This window comes from Strongylocentrotus purpuratus, unplaced genomic scaffold (assembly GCF_000002235.5).
Source record: "Strongylocentrotus purpuratus isolate Spur 01 unplaced genomic scaffold, Spur_5.0 spur5_scaffold_9, whole genome shotgun sequence".
NCBI lineage: Eukaryota > Metazoa > Echinodermata > Echinoidea > Camarodonta > Strongylocentrotidae > Strongylocentrotus > Strongylocentrotus purpuratus.
The window spans coordinates 16317350-16334620 of NW_022145615.1; the positions used below are offsets into that span (position 1 = coordinate 16317350).

Here is a 17271-nt window from a genome sequence, read left to right on the forward strand (position 1 = left end):
ATCAAGAAAAAAATGGCGATGCCCATGTCGTGTTGAGAAACTGTACTTTATTTTTGCTTTATTCCTCTCTCATAAACTTTAGTGGGGAATCTTGTAGATGTATGGGCAATAATATAATAAATCTCTCGGAATAAGTAAAGTAAAGTTCGGCTTCTTTTAATGATCGTGACATACTGTATACGTGTAAGCTATAACAAAATAACCCATTTCTCATGCATTATGCTGAAATTGAAACAATCACATTTTTTTCTTCTTCTTCTTCCTTTTTTCCTCTTTTTTTTTGGTAGTAATCTCAGGGAGGGATATTTGTACAGGCCACCCCCCCCCCATCCCCCGGGATTTACGCCTTTAACATTCTTTAACATTCATGTACATTAATCCTATTGGTGGGGGTATTCTAAAGTTAAGACTATTACGTGGTTTCTAATTCGATACCAGTGATTTAAAAATGTTGCTGAAATTACATGACCTTCCGTTTTTTGGTGCACTTTTGCCCATTATTCCAAAGGCGGCACCCCCACTTTTTCAGGTTTCCCCAAAGTTCCCCTTTGTACATCGGACAATTAAGTGCCCCTTTCCTGTTTTATAACTGTCCTTTTCATCTCTTTTCATTTCTGGCGAATGTACGTCTTTTCAGGTGCGAGAAATTCCCCTTTTCACTTCTTAAATTTGTGCCCTGTATAATTCGACTCGTGCCCTTTTCCTTCTTAATAAGTGCACTTTATTTCTTCGTAATAGAAAGTCCCCTCTCTTTCAGCTCTTAAATGCCACTTTTTAACTCTGAAAAATGCACTTTTCGTTTCTAATAAGTACTTAGTACCACATTTCCTTCCGATACATGCCTCATTTCATTTTTTTAAAATAGTAAATATGAGCCCCTCCCCGGCCCTTTTCAAAACATGTAATAAATTCGCCTATTTAATTCTGAGAGGTGCCCTTTTCCTCCACTAGATTCCCCATTTCCATTCTCACAAAGTCGAGCAAACCAGTGGATTACTCCAGCCAGCAGCAGCGTGACAATGATGAATAAAAGCTGAGACATGCATGGAATGGCGAGAGGACGAGAGAGAGAGAGTGATATAGAGAAAGAAAAAGAAAAAGAAAAGTCATGAAGAAGAGGAAGTATAGAAAGCGGAAGAGAGAGAGAGAGAGAGAGAGAGAAAGAGAAAGAGATAATACAAATAGAGGGAAGTAAGAGAATTTAATTGAGATAAATTATACAGAATTAAGAGAATAGCAACAAATAATAAGTTCATAACACAATGAAATATTCAATGACAAAAGCCGCAAACACCTCTTTTCTTGCCTTCGATGAAACTGTCAAAGAGAAGTTATCCGGCAATCGTACACCTTCGGTTCGTCAAAAATATATTCTCGTTGCCGCGGAAATTAGCTTTTATATTTTTTAAAACAGCTCTTAAAATACTAACAGTTTCCATGTTTCATGTCAAGACTGTGTTTATAAAAGCATAATTAATACATAAAATAACAATTTTGTCTAAGATATGAAATCATGAGGGGAAAAAGGTCGAGCTGTCCGCCGAAGCACCCCACCATGGACAACTCGACAGTCGAGTTGTCCAGGGTATTGTGTCGGGTTGTCAAGGGTAGGGCTGTCTTTGGGTCGGCTTGTCTGGACCCATAATACAGACAATTCGCAAGGTAGCGTATGTAGCGTACAAAAAAAGCACCGCAACTGATTTTTACAGCCGGGATTTTGTTTGAGTCAGAGCTGTCTAACTGAGTCGACTCTCCAACATCAACAACGTTTTGGTTTGAACAGGTACACTACTGGTCTTTATAGATTTAATGGTATTTTTGGAATTATTGTGAAATAAGAGTTAAGACACTAGGCCTACTCGATCATTTTGTCTTTGACTTGACTTGAGTTTGAGCTGAGCTGAGGGACTTTGCTCTGTACGTAATTCGTAGAGTCGGCCCGGGCGGGGCGGGGCCGCGCACCTAACCCGCCCAGTCGAAGTGACAACGATTTTCTGTGGAATTCCCCTCTACAAAGTTCGGTATTTTAAACTTGAAATATGGCATTTCAAGGCTCGTGAATAAAATTACTTAAATAAGACTTTTCTCATAAGTTTTTACTCCTTGTTTTTGCATGGATATGAAGATTTGTGTTTGTTGTGAGTTTTTTTTTGTTTATCGTCCAGTTAGGCTACGTGTATGGGCAGACAAAGGCACTCTGCACTCTGGCCTTACATGTACATGTAAACAAAACGATTTTCACATAGATTTTAAAAAGTTTATTTAAATTTCTGATTTGCAAAGTAGAGACTTCATAGTTTATAGTGGCCTTTTCTGTGTCAGGCTACGGACTGCTTTTACTCTCTTGCTGGTTTGATGTGATGTGCCATCAGAGTGGTCAGGGAAGTCTCATGTCAAATGTTGACTGTAAACCTTGCCCTATGCTGTTAACATGTTGTGTTCAATGAAGTTAATTATTTATGATGATTGATGCCTTTTGATGGTGATGATGAGTACTTGACGGTGCATGATGGAGGGTGCGATGAGGATGATAATACGTCTCAAAAAGTATATAGAAAAGAAGAAGATCCATATCTAAATAGAGCCCTTAGGCCTATTCCAGGATATTTTGTTTTGATATGAAATGGTTAATAGCCTACTACCAAAATATGAACAAAATATTCTTTGTTGCACTAGAATATACTTGTCATGAAAGTTTGTTAAGAAAACTTGTGTTGAGAGTTGGGAGTGATAGGTCTTGATCTATTCTAGCAGCAATAATATTTACAGCTGCCATCTGGGAAAATAAAAAGTACATAGAAGATTAGAAGTATTGAATTACCGGTATGAGCAAATATCAAATTCATTGTACAGCCTTGTTCCAATCATGAGCAAAGTTGTTAATGTTGTCTTTTTTCATTTCATACTTTTTTGTTGTTTAGATATATACCATTGTGAGATGCGACAAGCTGAGCTAACGTTGTCACTCTTATCCTGAAGTGATCATTGGACAAACGGCAAGAAAGTGAATGCTTACTGAGTCATTTCTCACAGACTTCATCAGTTGTGGATTTTTGAAACCAAGCGTTTACGAAGTAAAATATTATATTTGTTTCAAGTAAGAGGTCCGTATACATCTCTGAGTCCCTAATATCCGAAATTCTTACAAAGGACTTCTGAATTTTATCAGCAGAGCCAATTCACCGATATCCGTTGCAATGAGATTCAAACCTAAACACACCATCTCTCACGATGAGGCGGTGCAACAAGCTATGAAGCAGAACAAGTTCAGTCAGAATGTACAGACGTCTTTCTTCATCACACTCGTCAATAACGGACTTCCCCTAATCCTGTTTGTAGCTGTTGTTGCCACCTCCATCTACACTAAATCACTGTACAAGGCTGGGTATATGTTGGCTTGTTTTGCTGCATGTTTGTCTATTGCTTACATGGTCTGGTATTTTGTGTCCTACCTGGTTGTCTATGTGCTCTTATACACCAAGAAGATTGTGACAAACATATTCAGGCAGAGTACAGGGATACAGCAAGACAGGAAAAAACTGTGAATATATTTTTAGTGGTAAGATGTACTGTATAGCAATATGTACACTGATTTTGTTATCTTTGCATTGTTGTACCAATATCCTGTAGGCTGTATGGATACATTTTCTCAAATGGTAGCATAGCATCACAGATATATCATCAAACAACTTCATTCCTAGTCTTTTCTAACTATTGATTTTGTTTGTCACAGAAATCTTTCTTACATAATTGTTTTTTCGATTATGAACGTTTCATAATGATATTCCAGCATTACACATGGTGTTCTAAAGTGGTTGTATTGTTTTTGAAAATTGGTGCAATTTAATTTATTTCATAAATGCCAGTTATGTACTATCCTGCATGTTCATTTTCAGGGACATTTAGTCATGCTTGAGAAAAAATACAAATCATAATAATACTGAAAATGTCTGAAATACCGGTAACCAAGTTCGCAAGGAAAAGAAAAAAAAAGAAAAAGAAAATAGAACAAATATTTGTCTAAGAAATTCATAGGAAGTTGGTAGTGATTGCTCCAAGTACATTTATGTAATGCATGCCAAAACAATTAGATTGTTTGTTTGGAGCCAGTAGAGCATTAAGTCTCTGTTGGATTGCATGTATATGACTTAACGCCATTCCGTCTCCAAACTGACAAAAAAATTACAAAATACATGAGAGGCAAATTTGTACTTTCTCAAACTGACAACTCTATTATTGCCATAAAATTTTTACTGTATGTTGAAATTTATACCAATAGCTTTTAATGAGTTGTACATTTATATATTGTTATAGTTTTTAATACATTTTGGCAAATTCAACCATTTATTAACTTAAATATGTGGAATATGGTAGTCTTAAAGGAAAAAAAGATGAGATGTGTATGTACAGCGCTTAAAAGAAACTTGGATTAGAGTCATGGTGATGTTCTTTTCCAATTTACATTGTTTGCACTTGTCAATGGCAAATTTTATCTGTGATGTACAGCTCATTATTATTAATTTATTGTACATATACAACTGTATTGTGTTTGATTCATAAATACAATGAGTTCTCCCTTCCGGATAAAGCTGAAAACAAGCAAACGCAAGTGGCCCTCTATTTTTACTAGCGAATTTGCACGGATTTTGAAGTCACATGAACTTCCCGTCAAATGGGCCACACAGTATTGGACTCTTTCCTACTGACAGTGAAGCATGAGTCACTCACATTTCACTATCAGTAGGCATAAAAATGGAAAAAATGTACTTTTGCCTAAATTTCTAATGATGTAGATTTATTAAAAATGTAGGCCTTCAGTCTTTAAATGTGTGACCTTACTGTATAGTACAGGAAATTCTTTAAAATTCCTGACAAATCCGCATAATGATGGCTTGGGAAAAGAAGCCACTTGTGGTGCATCGTGTCAAGTTTTTTCAGAGATAATTTCTGCAATTGCTGGCATTTGCCAATGCTGGTATATATTACTTTTAATGAAGAAGTATGCTTACTGCTTAGTCTGCTTTTGTATTTTTCAAAATTGTAATTATTGAGCAAGATTAAGAATTGCAGAACAGGAATTATTAGCAAAACCTAGTATAGAAGAATACATGTTGTAGAACCACCGGAAGTTCTGGTGTGTACAAATTACAGAATCGCCCTAATCCCCCTATCACCAAGGTATTGTAGGCGCAATGCATTATGGGAATATGCCGTAGCAAGAGTTGTTAAGTCTAATTTTTACTATGCATAAGGATTGTGCCTTCATTTTATTTAAGAAAATCAATGCAATTTTTGTATTTTTGAATTGTTGATATAATTGAGTACATACATGTACATGTAGAATGTATGAAAGTACACGTAGTATTAGAATGTGGGAAATTGTAATTCAAGAGAAAGCAAGTTAAAGTTGTTTTGAAATGTTTCCAATGCATTTGATAAGTTGAAATATCATCATAATGCAAACAAAATTATGAAACCTTATGAATAATGGTAGACTGAAACTAACAACATACATGTACATGTAGATACATTTTATGGTATATAGGATGGTCTGATATTCAATTTAGTTGGCAGATATAGAATAGATATCATTCATTATTTCATTTATAGTATTTGAAATTCTTCGTATTTTTAAAAGAATCCCTAACATACGAAATATCTTGTGGTCACTGGTACACTTTTTAACATGTTCTTCTATAATTATGCAAGCTTTGTTTACGGTTGTTTAAAGATATGATATAGGCATGACTAAACAGAATATACCATGCTCATGTATAAAGAAGTCTGAATTAGAAGTTGATTGCAATATTCAAATCAATTTTATATCAATACTTTCTGACCATTTACATATGTACACGTAGACCAAAGATTAGCTGTAGGTTTTCATTCATGCTTTTGGATATTTGATTTTTATTTAAATTGAATGTGCACAGTGTTATCATGTAGTTAATGATTTGTCAGGTACTCTGTAGTACATTTCCAGTATCATCAATAACAGAAAATAATTAATGTAATGTGGAAAGATCTACTTTATGCATAACATGTACATTTTTATTATAAGTGTTCATTATTTTGTCCTAGCTATGAAGATTTCATAGCTTCATTTCGAGGAAAAACTAATTCACTGTAATATTTTGATTTATTGTCATTATTATTTTTCTTTTAAAATCTTTTTTGTTTTAACCTGTGCAAAAATATAGTTACACCAATGAGTTGCAGTGTTTTGTTAAATGTTCCATTGGCAACACATGTACTTACATTTTAAATATCTACATTTATGCAAGTTAAAAAGTAATTGTTTACATGTTAACAGTAATTTGGTGATAGATAATAGAACACAAGTGCAACTATTTTTGAAAAATCTATATTATGTCCCATAGAAATGTTTGCACAATTGCCTTAGATTTTTTTTAATAAAGTAGTTGCTATCATGTTATACGTGGTCAGTATTGTAATCCCGAACACATTATCGTTCCATGAATATCATATGTAACTTTTTAAATGTGAATCATACTATTGTAATTATTACTTGGTATTTTTAAATAATTTTGTGCAATAATATTATGAGTGACCTACTTTGACAAAAAAAAATTAAGAATAAGATATGAATTACCTATATACCCATTCTTTGTTTTTCTTCAAAGTACACCTGTAAACTGTTGTGACAAATCTTTTGATTACCTTGTTCCCATTTTGATGTCATAAGCCAAATAAAAGATGAATAGGGATTATCATTCATCTAACTATATATTCTTGCTTGAATTTTATTAGTAAACTTCATTCATATACATGAACATTTTGTTTCACAATACATGAATAAAACAATTATATAAACAAGAAAATCAACAAGTGGTATAATTTTGCGAGTAATCACAAATAAATAACAAACAATGTAGCTTGTAACAACATGTACCAGCCTATGTTTGACAATAAAGATACATAACAAATGTGAATGATAATTTCGATATTGATGTTCTATTGATATTTGTTTAATTATTATTATTATTTTTTACATAGCACACATTTTACATGGGTGGGATGCTAAAATTCTCCTCAAGTATTTATGAATGTTTTAAAATACTTACAGAAGGGATCAATTATATTTTCATTCTCAAGTTTCATATCAAACAGCATCACATCGTAAATCATAGGTATTGCTTGTTTCCGTGTTACCCACATATATATTTTTTTAGTTGGTACAATGTTGCATTTTTCAATATTATAGTGATCAAGTGCAACTACTGTATATTTACATGTAGTTACAAAAAAGTGCACAATACGATATTGTATTAACTTGTATAATTACCAGTGGAATGAGTGGTTCTGGGAGATCTCCAAAGTGCATTAAAAAGAATATATATTATGTTTTAAAATTTCATTGCATAGAACACGCTCGTATTTAGAAGTCATAATACATTTTAATTTCATTGGATTTTATTGGAGCTTAAAGTTTAGGCTTGATTCTCTAGATTGATTACGGGGCACTGATTATCAGATTTAGTAAACTATGTACATTTTAGCTGCAAGACTGCCTTAATATTATTTGTCTTCCTTTGGGTAGCCTGGTATTTTGTCTGTGTACTATAACAAGGAGGAGGAGGCCTTGAGGGAGAGAGAGAGAGAGAGAGAGGGGGGATACAGAAGGAAAGATAGGACATTTGGATCACATTCTCACTTTGTTAGACCGGTCTACGTTTGTTAAAGATTTGGGAGCCTCACATTTTTAAAGGCAACATTTCACTTATATTGCATCATTACGTGAAAGAGGATGCAAGAATTTTGAAAACAAATGTGTTTGCACTCTAATATTGATGAAAGAATACAAAATTTAGGTTTTCTGCGTACAACAAAAACCCAAATTATGTATTCTTTTATCAACTATTTTATCCTATTCTCTTCTTTTTCTACGTTTTCTTGAACTTTTCTTAGTTTTTCGATCTATTATCTTCTCTCTTATTTTTGTTTGTGTATATCATTCTGTCATTTTCTCTTTATATCTTTCAAGTTATTCTTTGTTTTCCTTAACTGGTAATTGAGTAATTGACACCCCATTTTCGTGTGGAAGCAGAAGATTTTTTTTGAGGATTCTAGAGTGCCCCCATTTTACAGTAAGAGACGCATACCAAGTGGACATTTCATATATTTGCAATGACGTTCTTTCGTCATTGCATTGTTTTCGTTCACATTCTGGCCTATAAATATTCTTTGCAATGACGAATATCAAGGGCGGATCTAGCTTTTTGCCAAGGGAGGGGGGGGGGGGGGGGGGGGGGGGTGGGGGGGGTTAACCCAATGAAGAGCGGCAATGCGATTTTTTTTTTGCTATTTTGAACCCCCGTATTATTGAGATTTTTTTCTGGCTGGCATCTACTACAGTGTGAGTCCAAAAAAGTTTACACCTAGAAAATTGATAAATATTTACAAAATCATCGATGAACATTAAATTGTTATATGTCTTATGAAAGAGTGTTTTATCCCAAATCATTTGGTATCATTTTGTGTGGTATGTGTTCACGCTTGAATGAACAGGAGACATTGTTTGCGAGAGTGCAAAAATCGACTTGCGCCAAAGTTGCCTATGTGATGTTTGAATAAAACAATTGGGATTTGGGTATTAATTCGGTCTTTGCAGATCCAAATAACATCCCTAACAAAATGAATCATGCCACGCATTTTAAATATCGAATATCAAATATCAACGAACATTTGTGCCCGCGTGTGTGGGTGTGTGTGTGACTTTGCCCTTTGCAAAAAACATATGCAATGCATTTCATTTGATACATTCAATTCATTCTCTCACTCCGCTAATCCCTACATAATACATACTGTAGGCATCACTTTGGCGCAAATCGATTTTTGCACTCTCGCAAACAATGCCACCTGTTCATCCAAGCGTGAACACATACAACACAACACTGGTACCAAATGATTTGGGATAAATCACTCTTTCATAAGATGTATAATAATTTACTGTTCATAGATGAGTCTAAAAATAATTAGCAATTTTCTAGGTGTAAACTTTTTTTTTGACTCACACGGTATAGCTCCGTTTAGTCTCATTTGACAACGCTCCCTATCGTCCAAAGTCAGCAGCCTAAAATGTTAGCCTATGGAATTTTACCCCCCCCCCCCCCCCCCACAAAAAAAAAAAAAAAAAAAATCGTTAAAATTCATTTTTGTTTCAACGAAAAGCACATCCACCCGACGTACGTTATCACTAGCTCTTTCATAATTGGAACCCTCATAATTATATGTCTCATTGACTTTTGAAAGTTCACCCACCGTAATTTGATCAAAATAGGTTGCAAGCTCGTCATTGCCTATAATACACACGTGAAACAAGTCGAACTTTGGGCTCAGTTTGCCAGGCGATTGTAAGGTTTTAGGTCAAGCACACGAAGGATAAGAAGCATGAATTATAATAGATCAGTTCTGATCGGTTCATTATGTCCATTTCAGCGAACCCCTACCGTAATTTTTCCATTGAAGATAAGCAAACATTTGCCGAGGTAAGCAAAAACATGAATATTCATGATCGCCATGGACTATTCGATTATTTACAGAGGGGTGCAATTGTGCAACCACATCAAACTCCCCTACTTTAAGTCAAGTATTTCATTGTATTATGTAGTTTGGTAGGTTTATTTTAATAACTGTTTAATTATCAGATATCAATGATAGTTTAAAGATATGGAAAATGTTCTTGTATTTTATATTTAGCAAAGCAATCTCACATACAAATTCACTACCAAGTGTCGTCTAATCCGCCGATTGTCGTCTGCTATATTCGTCCAGCGTGCGTAAATGAGACAACCGGAGCAATATGCATGCAATATGCATCGTCCTCGAGCCGCATGCAAAGCATCGAGGCGATTTTTGGGGTGGCTATTTTGAACCCCCATATGTGGTGTTTTCCTGGCATCTACTAACATCTATTATAAGTGCCTTAAAAGGACGTCACACGTAGCAGTCCACCATGTCGACGTGCAAATATATGAGTCCCTATTCTTAGGACTTATCGTCCAGAAATCCCATTCGTTTTGCACGTAGTGCTGGTTATTCCTATTTGGGTGCTTTACACATGTCCTTTTCCTTTAAAATCGTAGGCATAGTCTCTAGCATCTTATCAAGGTCTCTACATTCTTCGGTTTTCGAAATCACCCATGCATAATTACCGTCCAAGCGCCAATTTGTCCGTTTCTGGTCCGTTTTATAAGGCCTTTCTTTCTTCCTTCTTTCTATCTCAGCTATCCTAGATCCTACAGAGTTTTAACAAATTCCTTTAGATAGTCTACGAGATGTTCCTTCATCTACGACGTATAACCTAACCTTTAAAATGTCATCTTCGTACTCGAAATTCAAATCCGAAACCGACTACGTCAAAAATCTCTAAACTTTTTAAAGAATATAGGGGTACCCGGGGTAAAGTGGAACGCGGCGCAAAGTGAAACACGCCAGGTAATTTTTTGTTTATGCTGCCATCTATCTAAGTTCATGTGCCAATAACACTGCAACGAGGATGCATCGGAAAATATCCGCTTTTCATACATAAAAAACGATAATTAATATAAGTATATTATCTACTAAGATACTGTGTTTATGCCGAATTATCACGAGAGCCATATCAAAGATGGATGGGCTTAAGCTTAACGTTATACATTGTACCACTAGGGTTTATATTTGAACAATATCACTACCTGAACAGACATTATACAGATAAGTCACATTCAACTATCTAAAACATTAAATTCATTTCAATTCAGTTTATTCAATTCCAATAATACAATCATGACACAATAACAGTATAAATCGACCAAGAGTACAAAATAAGGTAATAATTATGTTATAAAGCGGTACATCAGATAACACAAGATAGAGCATTATTGGAAGTAGGGTGAGCAAGCCTTGCCTCCCCATGGCCACAAAAAAAAGACGGGCAAAACAAAATGGTTAAAAAATATATTACCCTTTTTGGGGGGAGTAAAAACAAAGCGCTCACTATGACACCCCCCCCCCCCCCCCCCACTGAGCGAAATATCGGCCGGCGCGATTTTCAAATTTCCAGGGTCAAAATAGAAAGAAAAAAAATTAGTACTCACAATCCCCCCCCCCCCCCCACTGAGCGAAATATCGGTCGGCACGATTTTCAAATTTCAGCACACTAGATTTTAAATTGATTTCAGATTTGGGCCCCCCCCCCCTTAAGTGACACTGCCAGCAGAAGCTTAGTACGAGTTCATAAAATGCTCATGTACTAAACAAAAAAAAAATTGCTAAGATATTGAACTTAAGATCCTGCTCAATCTAATCATATTTTAAAATATTTGAGAATACGTTGGTAAAATGAGTAAATAATATTTTGTATTCATAATGCTATGATCAAGATTTTAGTATTTGAAATACAAAATTAAAAAAAAAGAATGGATGTACCCTACACACACCTACACGAGTAAGTCGAGCGAGGTATCCTATGATATCGACATTATTATATCTCCCCATTTTCGTTGGAGTCTTTTTTGTGCATGGGTTTCATTTCTTGATTCTTTGTGCTCTCCTTCTCGTCGCTCTCATCATTGTCAGAATCGTCGTCATCCTCGTCGTCAACGTCTTTGTCGTTGGGTTCCTTCTCTTTTCGTGGACAGTTCCTCTCTCGATAGTAGGTGACGATCTTGTACAAGATGATCACGGGCAAGGAATCGATGTAGATGAAACAGACGTAGAGGGAGGGATAGAAGAGCATGTCAAGAAAGAGAGGAGAGTCAGCGAAGGTGATGACGGTTAGGGTCAAGGCCAAAGATACGTTCTGTGAACCGGTCTCGAAGGCGATGGTGCGGCACTTCTTATGAGGTTGACGGAGCAGGCGCGCGATACTGTAACCCATGCAGAAGCCTATCATCGGAAGTATTGCGGCACAGAACCAGAGCCTCCATCCAGCCTTGAGAAAGGCAGGGTTCATTATGATGCTGAAGGCGAAGGCGACGATGATGCAGATGAAGGAACAGACGATGCCAATCTAATGGTGCAGAAAAGGAGAAAGGTCATGGAGCAATGCAAAACTCAAGTTTTACAATCTGTCGTCCTCTTATTTTTTATGTACATCCTGAAGTTTCAACTGTTATTTACAGATATCATCATACATTTCGGAGCTCTGAACCTTCTTTCAAGTAAAAACTGGCAATCTTGGACATAATTATGTCCCAGAAAGTGAGCAGTATCAGGTTAGGACAATGAACATGCCCGTTTAACACGATCGTACGAATAGGGTATTTGTAATGTGCTTGTCATGAGTTGCTTTTTCGAAAATATTTGAGATCTTGTAGTTGTCAATAACGGGGATCGGACAGCGGAAGTACCTCCATTATAGGCCTCTGCCTGTCAGCCTATACGTAGCTAGAATACTAAATTCCCGGACTAAAAATAGTAGGGAAGTAATAGCACAGGACATAATTATGTCTAACAAGAAGACGCCATTTCAAGCACGGTATAGCATTGATGAGGACATGGCAGATGGCACCTCCTAGCTTACAGTGTAGTTACTTATTCTTCTTTTCAAAAACCGGAGAGTAGCCAGACCATTTACATGATTTAGAAACCGAATAGAAATTAACACAAACATCCAAAATTTGAGAGGCCCCCCCACCCCCGTTGGTTTGGTTTGGACGGGGATGTGCCGCTCAAGCCTCGAACCCCCTACCCATATTTAAGGGTCATTTTGTTTTCTTTTCTTTCTTGAAATGAAAGCCCATTTTTAACATTTTTCGGGTGTTTGCCATGCAGCGGGGGCTCAAGCCCCTCAAATTTCTTCACGCCCCAATAATCATAATTAAAAGACAAATACAAAAGAAAAAGAACGCAGCCCAACTCGCAAACATAATGTTCAAGGACCGCTCGTGTGAAAAATCTGCCGCAGATTTCTGGCAAAGTCCTATCCCTCACCCTAGTAAGATGCTTGGTCAGTGATTTCTTCCACCAATTCAGGAATACACCGAAAGCGACGGGGATGAGGATGATGACCAGAGTTGTAACGATGTTGACATAAGGAATGACCGCCTTGTCGTCGGTCCACACACGGCTATAGATGAAGAGATTGAGGGGCATCATTCCGATAGCAACCGCTGTCGAAACTGCTGTCATGCACACGCTATTTGAGAAAAAAGGAGGGGGGGGGGGGTGTTTAGATTAATTTCTTTGATTTTACTTTCATCTTGTTCCTATTGTGTGTGTGTGTCTGAGCACACACAAACAAAGGAAGACCTTGAAAAGGAACCCTTTTTTGCCATCACTGATATAATTAGAGGGAACATCAGATGAACAAAAAAACTCGTAATTTTACATCAGAAGGTGTTATTTCTTTGTAAGATGAGTCACTTTTACTTGCCCTTTTTATCAGTGGCGCGTCGCCGCTGCTGGTTACAGAGTGGAAAGGCCGCGAAAGAGAAAGGGGTGTGGGAGGGGATATCCTTCTCCAATGGTAGGAACCTTTTTTAAAAATAATTTTAAACCTTGAAACGGCACAATTTCATGGACAGATCTTTTTAGCGCGGAACCGACAATGGCACTGTTTACGTCGGATATTTCCAAAGTAAAAATGTGCATGTATTATTTATCCAGTAGGTCAGTTGGACTATGGATTAGTGTCTCCTTGCATGATTAAGTCTGTTTGTGCTTCGGTACATTTCGCTATATTGCTATATATAATCGTTTTACTGATTTTGAGTAGACATTCTATGACCCATTATTAATAAAAACGTGTTGTTTTATTAATCTTTTTGAAGAAATCTGAGTAGGGAATAGATTGTTTTTTGTCAAGAGTCCTTGAGCAAATCTGACGCAATTCATTCAGGTGATAATCTAATTTATATACATCTGAAATAACAGGAGAAGTCACTATTTGATTACAGATTTCATAACAATCTTACGAAATGCGGTGTAAATTAAGTCGCTTGTTCTTACCCCGGGCTCCTACATGGAGTTGAATAAAAACATATAAATGATAAACAATATAGGTTGATGCGGAAGTATTTCTATTCAGAAAAATTATTTTGTTGAACAACTACTCTTTTTGAGGAGGGGGGGGGGGGGGCTTAATCCAGCACACCATTATCTGCATGTAATATTCCAGATTTCCCTACATAAATCTACGTTGCACGTACCTGAGGCAGACATCTCCATCGACCCAGTAGGTGTAGAGATTAGAGAGGGTGCCACCGGGGCAGCAGGCAAGGACTAGAAGTGATAGAGCCCCTGCTGAAGGTAGTTGAAAGGCTAGTGCAATACAAAAGCCAATCAGGGGCATAAGGACGAACTGGCATAACATACCAATGAAGAAACCAGTTGGACGACGGATCTGTGATATCAAATTATGACAACAACGATGATGATGATAATAATAATAATAAATATAATAATCATCATTATCATACTGCCTTCACCAATACTACTACCACCCCCACTACTACTACTACTACTACTACTACTACTACTACTAGTAGTACTATCAATATTAAAAAATAATACAAATAAGGGTACCAATAAACACGGGTTGGGATCCCAGGGGCGGGCGCTTTCTAATATTTTCGCCCCCCTGCTAACGGCAAGAAATGGACATAGATAAAACTAGTGAAAACTACCCCAAAAAACATGGCGTCATATCAAACATCTTCTATTATTCAAATAGTGAATTTACATTTTGTTAAAGAACGACTAAACACAATGCATACCCACCGGGCGTAACCCCGTCATCTTTTAAACAGAGCAGAGACTAATATCAGTTGGGATATTGATATCTAGCAGAGGAGTGACCACACTGAACGGACAAAATAAAGTCCACTTTTACTATCCAGACACATACACGCATAATATACGACGCGCCCATCGCTTTTCCCGCACATTCTTGCGCGCGTGCACCTTCCCACACCCACACCTCCCTGTACCCGACCACGCACAAAGCTAAAAACCTGTACTACTAACCGTCTTTCTAAAATCCTTGTAGTTGAGAGTACATCCCATGGAGATCATGAGAAAGATCAGGATGATCATGTGGATCACCTTGGTCGCGAGCTTAAGATCCGGACCAGTGTACGGTTCAATCAAGGTTTCGTTCCCTGTCGTGTTCATCGTCCAGTTCATTATTGTCGTCGGCATCATGGTCGAATCTTCCATAGTGTCGAGATTAAAGGTCTGACGAAGATAAAGTGTTGAAAGAAAGGAGTGTAGAGTTTGCAGACAATATTGTGATACGTATGTCCCTTTTGCAGCCAACATCAAATTCTGTAGAACTTTGCAGGAATTATGACTATGTCATGTATGTCCTATCTGTGAAATGTTAACATTAGCAGTGTCCTAGTATTCAAATTATGCAAGGAAACCCGTTGACCGTCTATACTTTACTGTCAGACACTATTGACTGACTGACTGACACCTTTTTTTCTTTGGTAATGAGCTGTAACAGGTCCATGAGCAGCAGTGGCGTAATGAGCAAAAACGTTTGGGGGAGCTGACAAAAAAAATCCGCAGCACCCCACTCTAACATGCAGGCCCCGCTGAACGTTTCGCAAAGTGGGGTCTAGAGGCAACAAGGGGTGGAGCCCCCGAAGCTCAAGGGGCATAGGCATCAGTGGCGGATCCAGGAATTTCTTACCGGGGGGGGCACACAATGGCATGGTTAAATATATGTAAAACGATGAAGCGACAGAACGAGGCTTTAGCGGCGAGGGAGCGGAGCGACCAAGCGTGGGTGGGTCTGGGAGGGGGTTCTGGCCCCCTCCCAGAATAAGAAGCATTTGCAATTTTAGAACCAAATTAGTCGCATTTTCAGGCACTTCCTGGAGTAATATGATGTAAAAATAATTGCTTTCTCCTACCCCTTCCAAGAGTAGAGATCTTTCCTGGAAAAAAAAGAGGCCTTCTGATTGGTTAAAAGTTAGAGAAAAGTGATCTGTCACGTCTTGAGACGTTGTATATGCTTTGATGCTGCACAATGCACAAAGACTTTTTTTTTTTTTTTTGATACTTTATTTATTTATTTATTATCTATTCGGCAATTTCACAAAATATATAACAATGTAAATAAACATTAAAGGAATGTCAGTTATGAATGCACAATCTTACTGGAGGTCCTTACACTACGGTCATGACGTTATTATTCTCATTTTCCTCTGATTCAACCAACCTTTCAAAATAATTTTGAAGTTCAAACGTTCTGTTCTGGGGACTAAAATTAACACCACTAGCAATGGATGAAAAGGTGATCTAAACTCTTATTTAAATCACTTCTAATGATTTGAAATTATTCGAGATATTGAAGACGTGTGAGGAAAAAGAATCTACATTATTTACATTTGTAATACGTCACGAGTTAGATTTGTAATACGTCACGAGTTAAATTTGTAATACGTCACGAGTTAAATTGTAATACGTCACGAGTTAAATTGTAATACGTCACGAGTTAAAATTTTAATCAAGCACGCAGGGCTAGTATCTAATCATGGCTCTACATCCATAGGGTTGTTGTTAGTATATAGATCTGGGGGGGGGGGGGGGGGGGGGGGGTGTTTCACAAAGACTAAGATCGATTTAATTTGGACTTTAACTATGGCTTCATGCCACTGCATGGTTGCTCTGACTATTGATCTCTCAATTATGATCTTTAGATAATATTTTTTACTTCAATAATGAACTATCAAAAAAGGTATATTCTGTAGATTTGTGACCACGATTTGTACGTCCCTTGATGGTGGCATGAGAGGCCTGCCATAGTTCAAGTCCACCTTAAGTCGATCTTAGTCTTTATTTTTTTATTTTATTTTTTTTTATTTTCCTCTTGTCAGAGGTACTTTATTCATTTACAAAAATAACCAACACACAAATCATTACATCATAACAAAATTTTACATTCACTTTAAGTATTTTCTTAAACTATTAAGAGAAAATCTTCAGTGATATAAAATATCCCCGAAGATTTTCCTTAGTTCCCAGATGCTATTTCAAAAGCTCTCAAAAACTCTCCAAAAAAAAATACTATGTCCCGAGAGCCCCTGAAACAACATCCGAGATGTTATCCAAGAGTAACTCGTATTTAAAAACATGCCATATGAAAAAGCTGTTGTATGGTTTACCTTGAAAATAATTTAACATATACATCAAATAGATTGCGTATTGAGCATATGCAACGATTGTATTTATATCTGCTCCATTTGCAATGGAGCAATTAATAATTCTTCGTTTAATATAATTTTTTCTTTAAAGTTCAATTCAATCAATTCCACAATA

General features: G+C 36.7%; 1 protein-coding gene and 1 long non-coding RNA gene across 2 annotated transcripts; one reads left to right on the top strand and one right to left on the bottom strand.

Annotated features, from left to right (window-relative positions):
• The first annotated feature begins 1635 nt into the window (after positions 1–1635).
• On the top strand, positions 1636–6959 carry LOC105446079. Its single transcript, XR_973619.2, has 2 exons — positions 1636–1783; positions 2922–6959. It is a non-coding gene; the product is annotated as an uncharacterized LOC105446079 (long non-coding RNA).
• Positions 6960–11200: 4241 nt separating this feature from the next.
• On the bottom strand, positions 11201–15174 carry LOC757079 (ileal sodium/bile acid cotransporter-like). Its single transcript, XM_030976350.1, has 4 exons — positions 14971–15174; positions 14154–14347; positions 12937–13141; positions 11201–12013 (listed from the first exon to the last, which is right to left on the bottom strand). Exons 1-4 carry the CDS (start codon positions 15160–15162, stop codon positions 11486–11488), a joined length of 1119 nt encoding a protein of 372 aa, XP_030832210.1. The 5' UTR covers positions 15163–15174; the 3' UTR covers positions 11201–11485.
• Positions 15175–17271: the final 2097 nt, after the last annotated feature.

Excerpts from the sequence above, each read along its gene's own strand:
- LOC757079 (XM_030976350.1), bottom strand. The coding sequence starts at position 15,162 with ATGGAAGATTCGACCATGATGCCGACGACAATAATGAACTGGACGATG. Across the intron at positions 13,142-14,153 it reads GATGGAGATGTCTGCCTCAG|CGTGTGCATGACAGCAGTTT; the intron begins GTACGTGCAACG and ends TTTCTCAAATAG. Across the intron at positions 12,014-12,936 it reads TGACCAAGCATCTTACTAGG|ATTGGCATCGTCTGTTCCTT; the intron begins GTGAGGGATAGG and ends CTGCACCATTAG.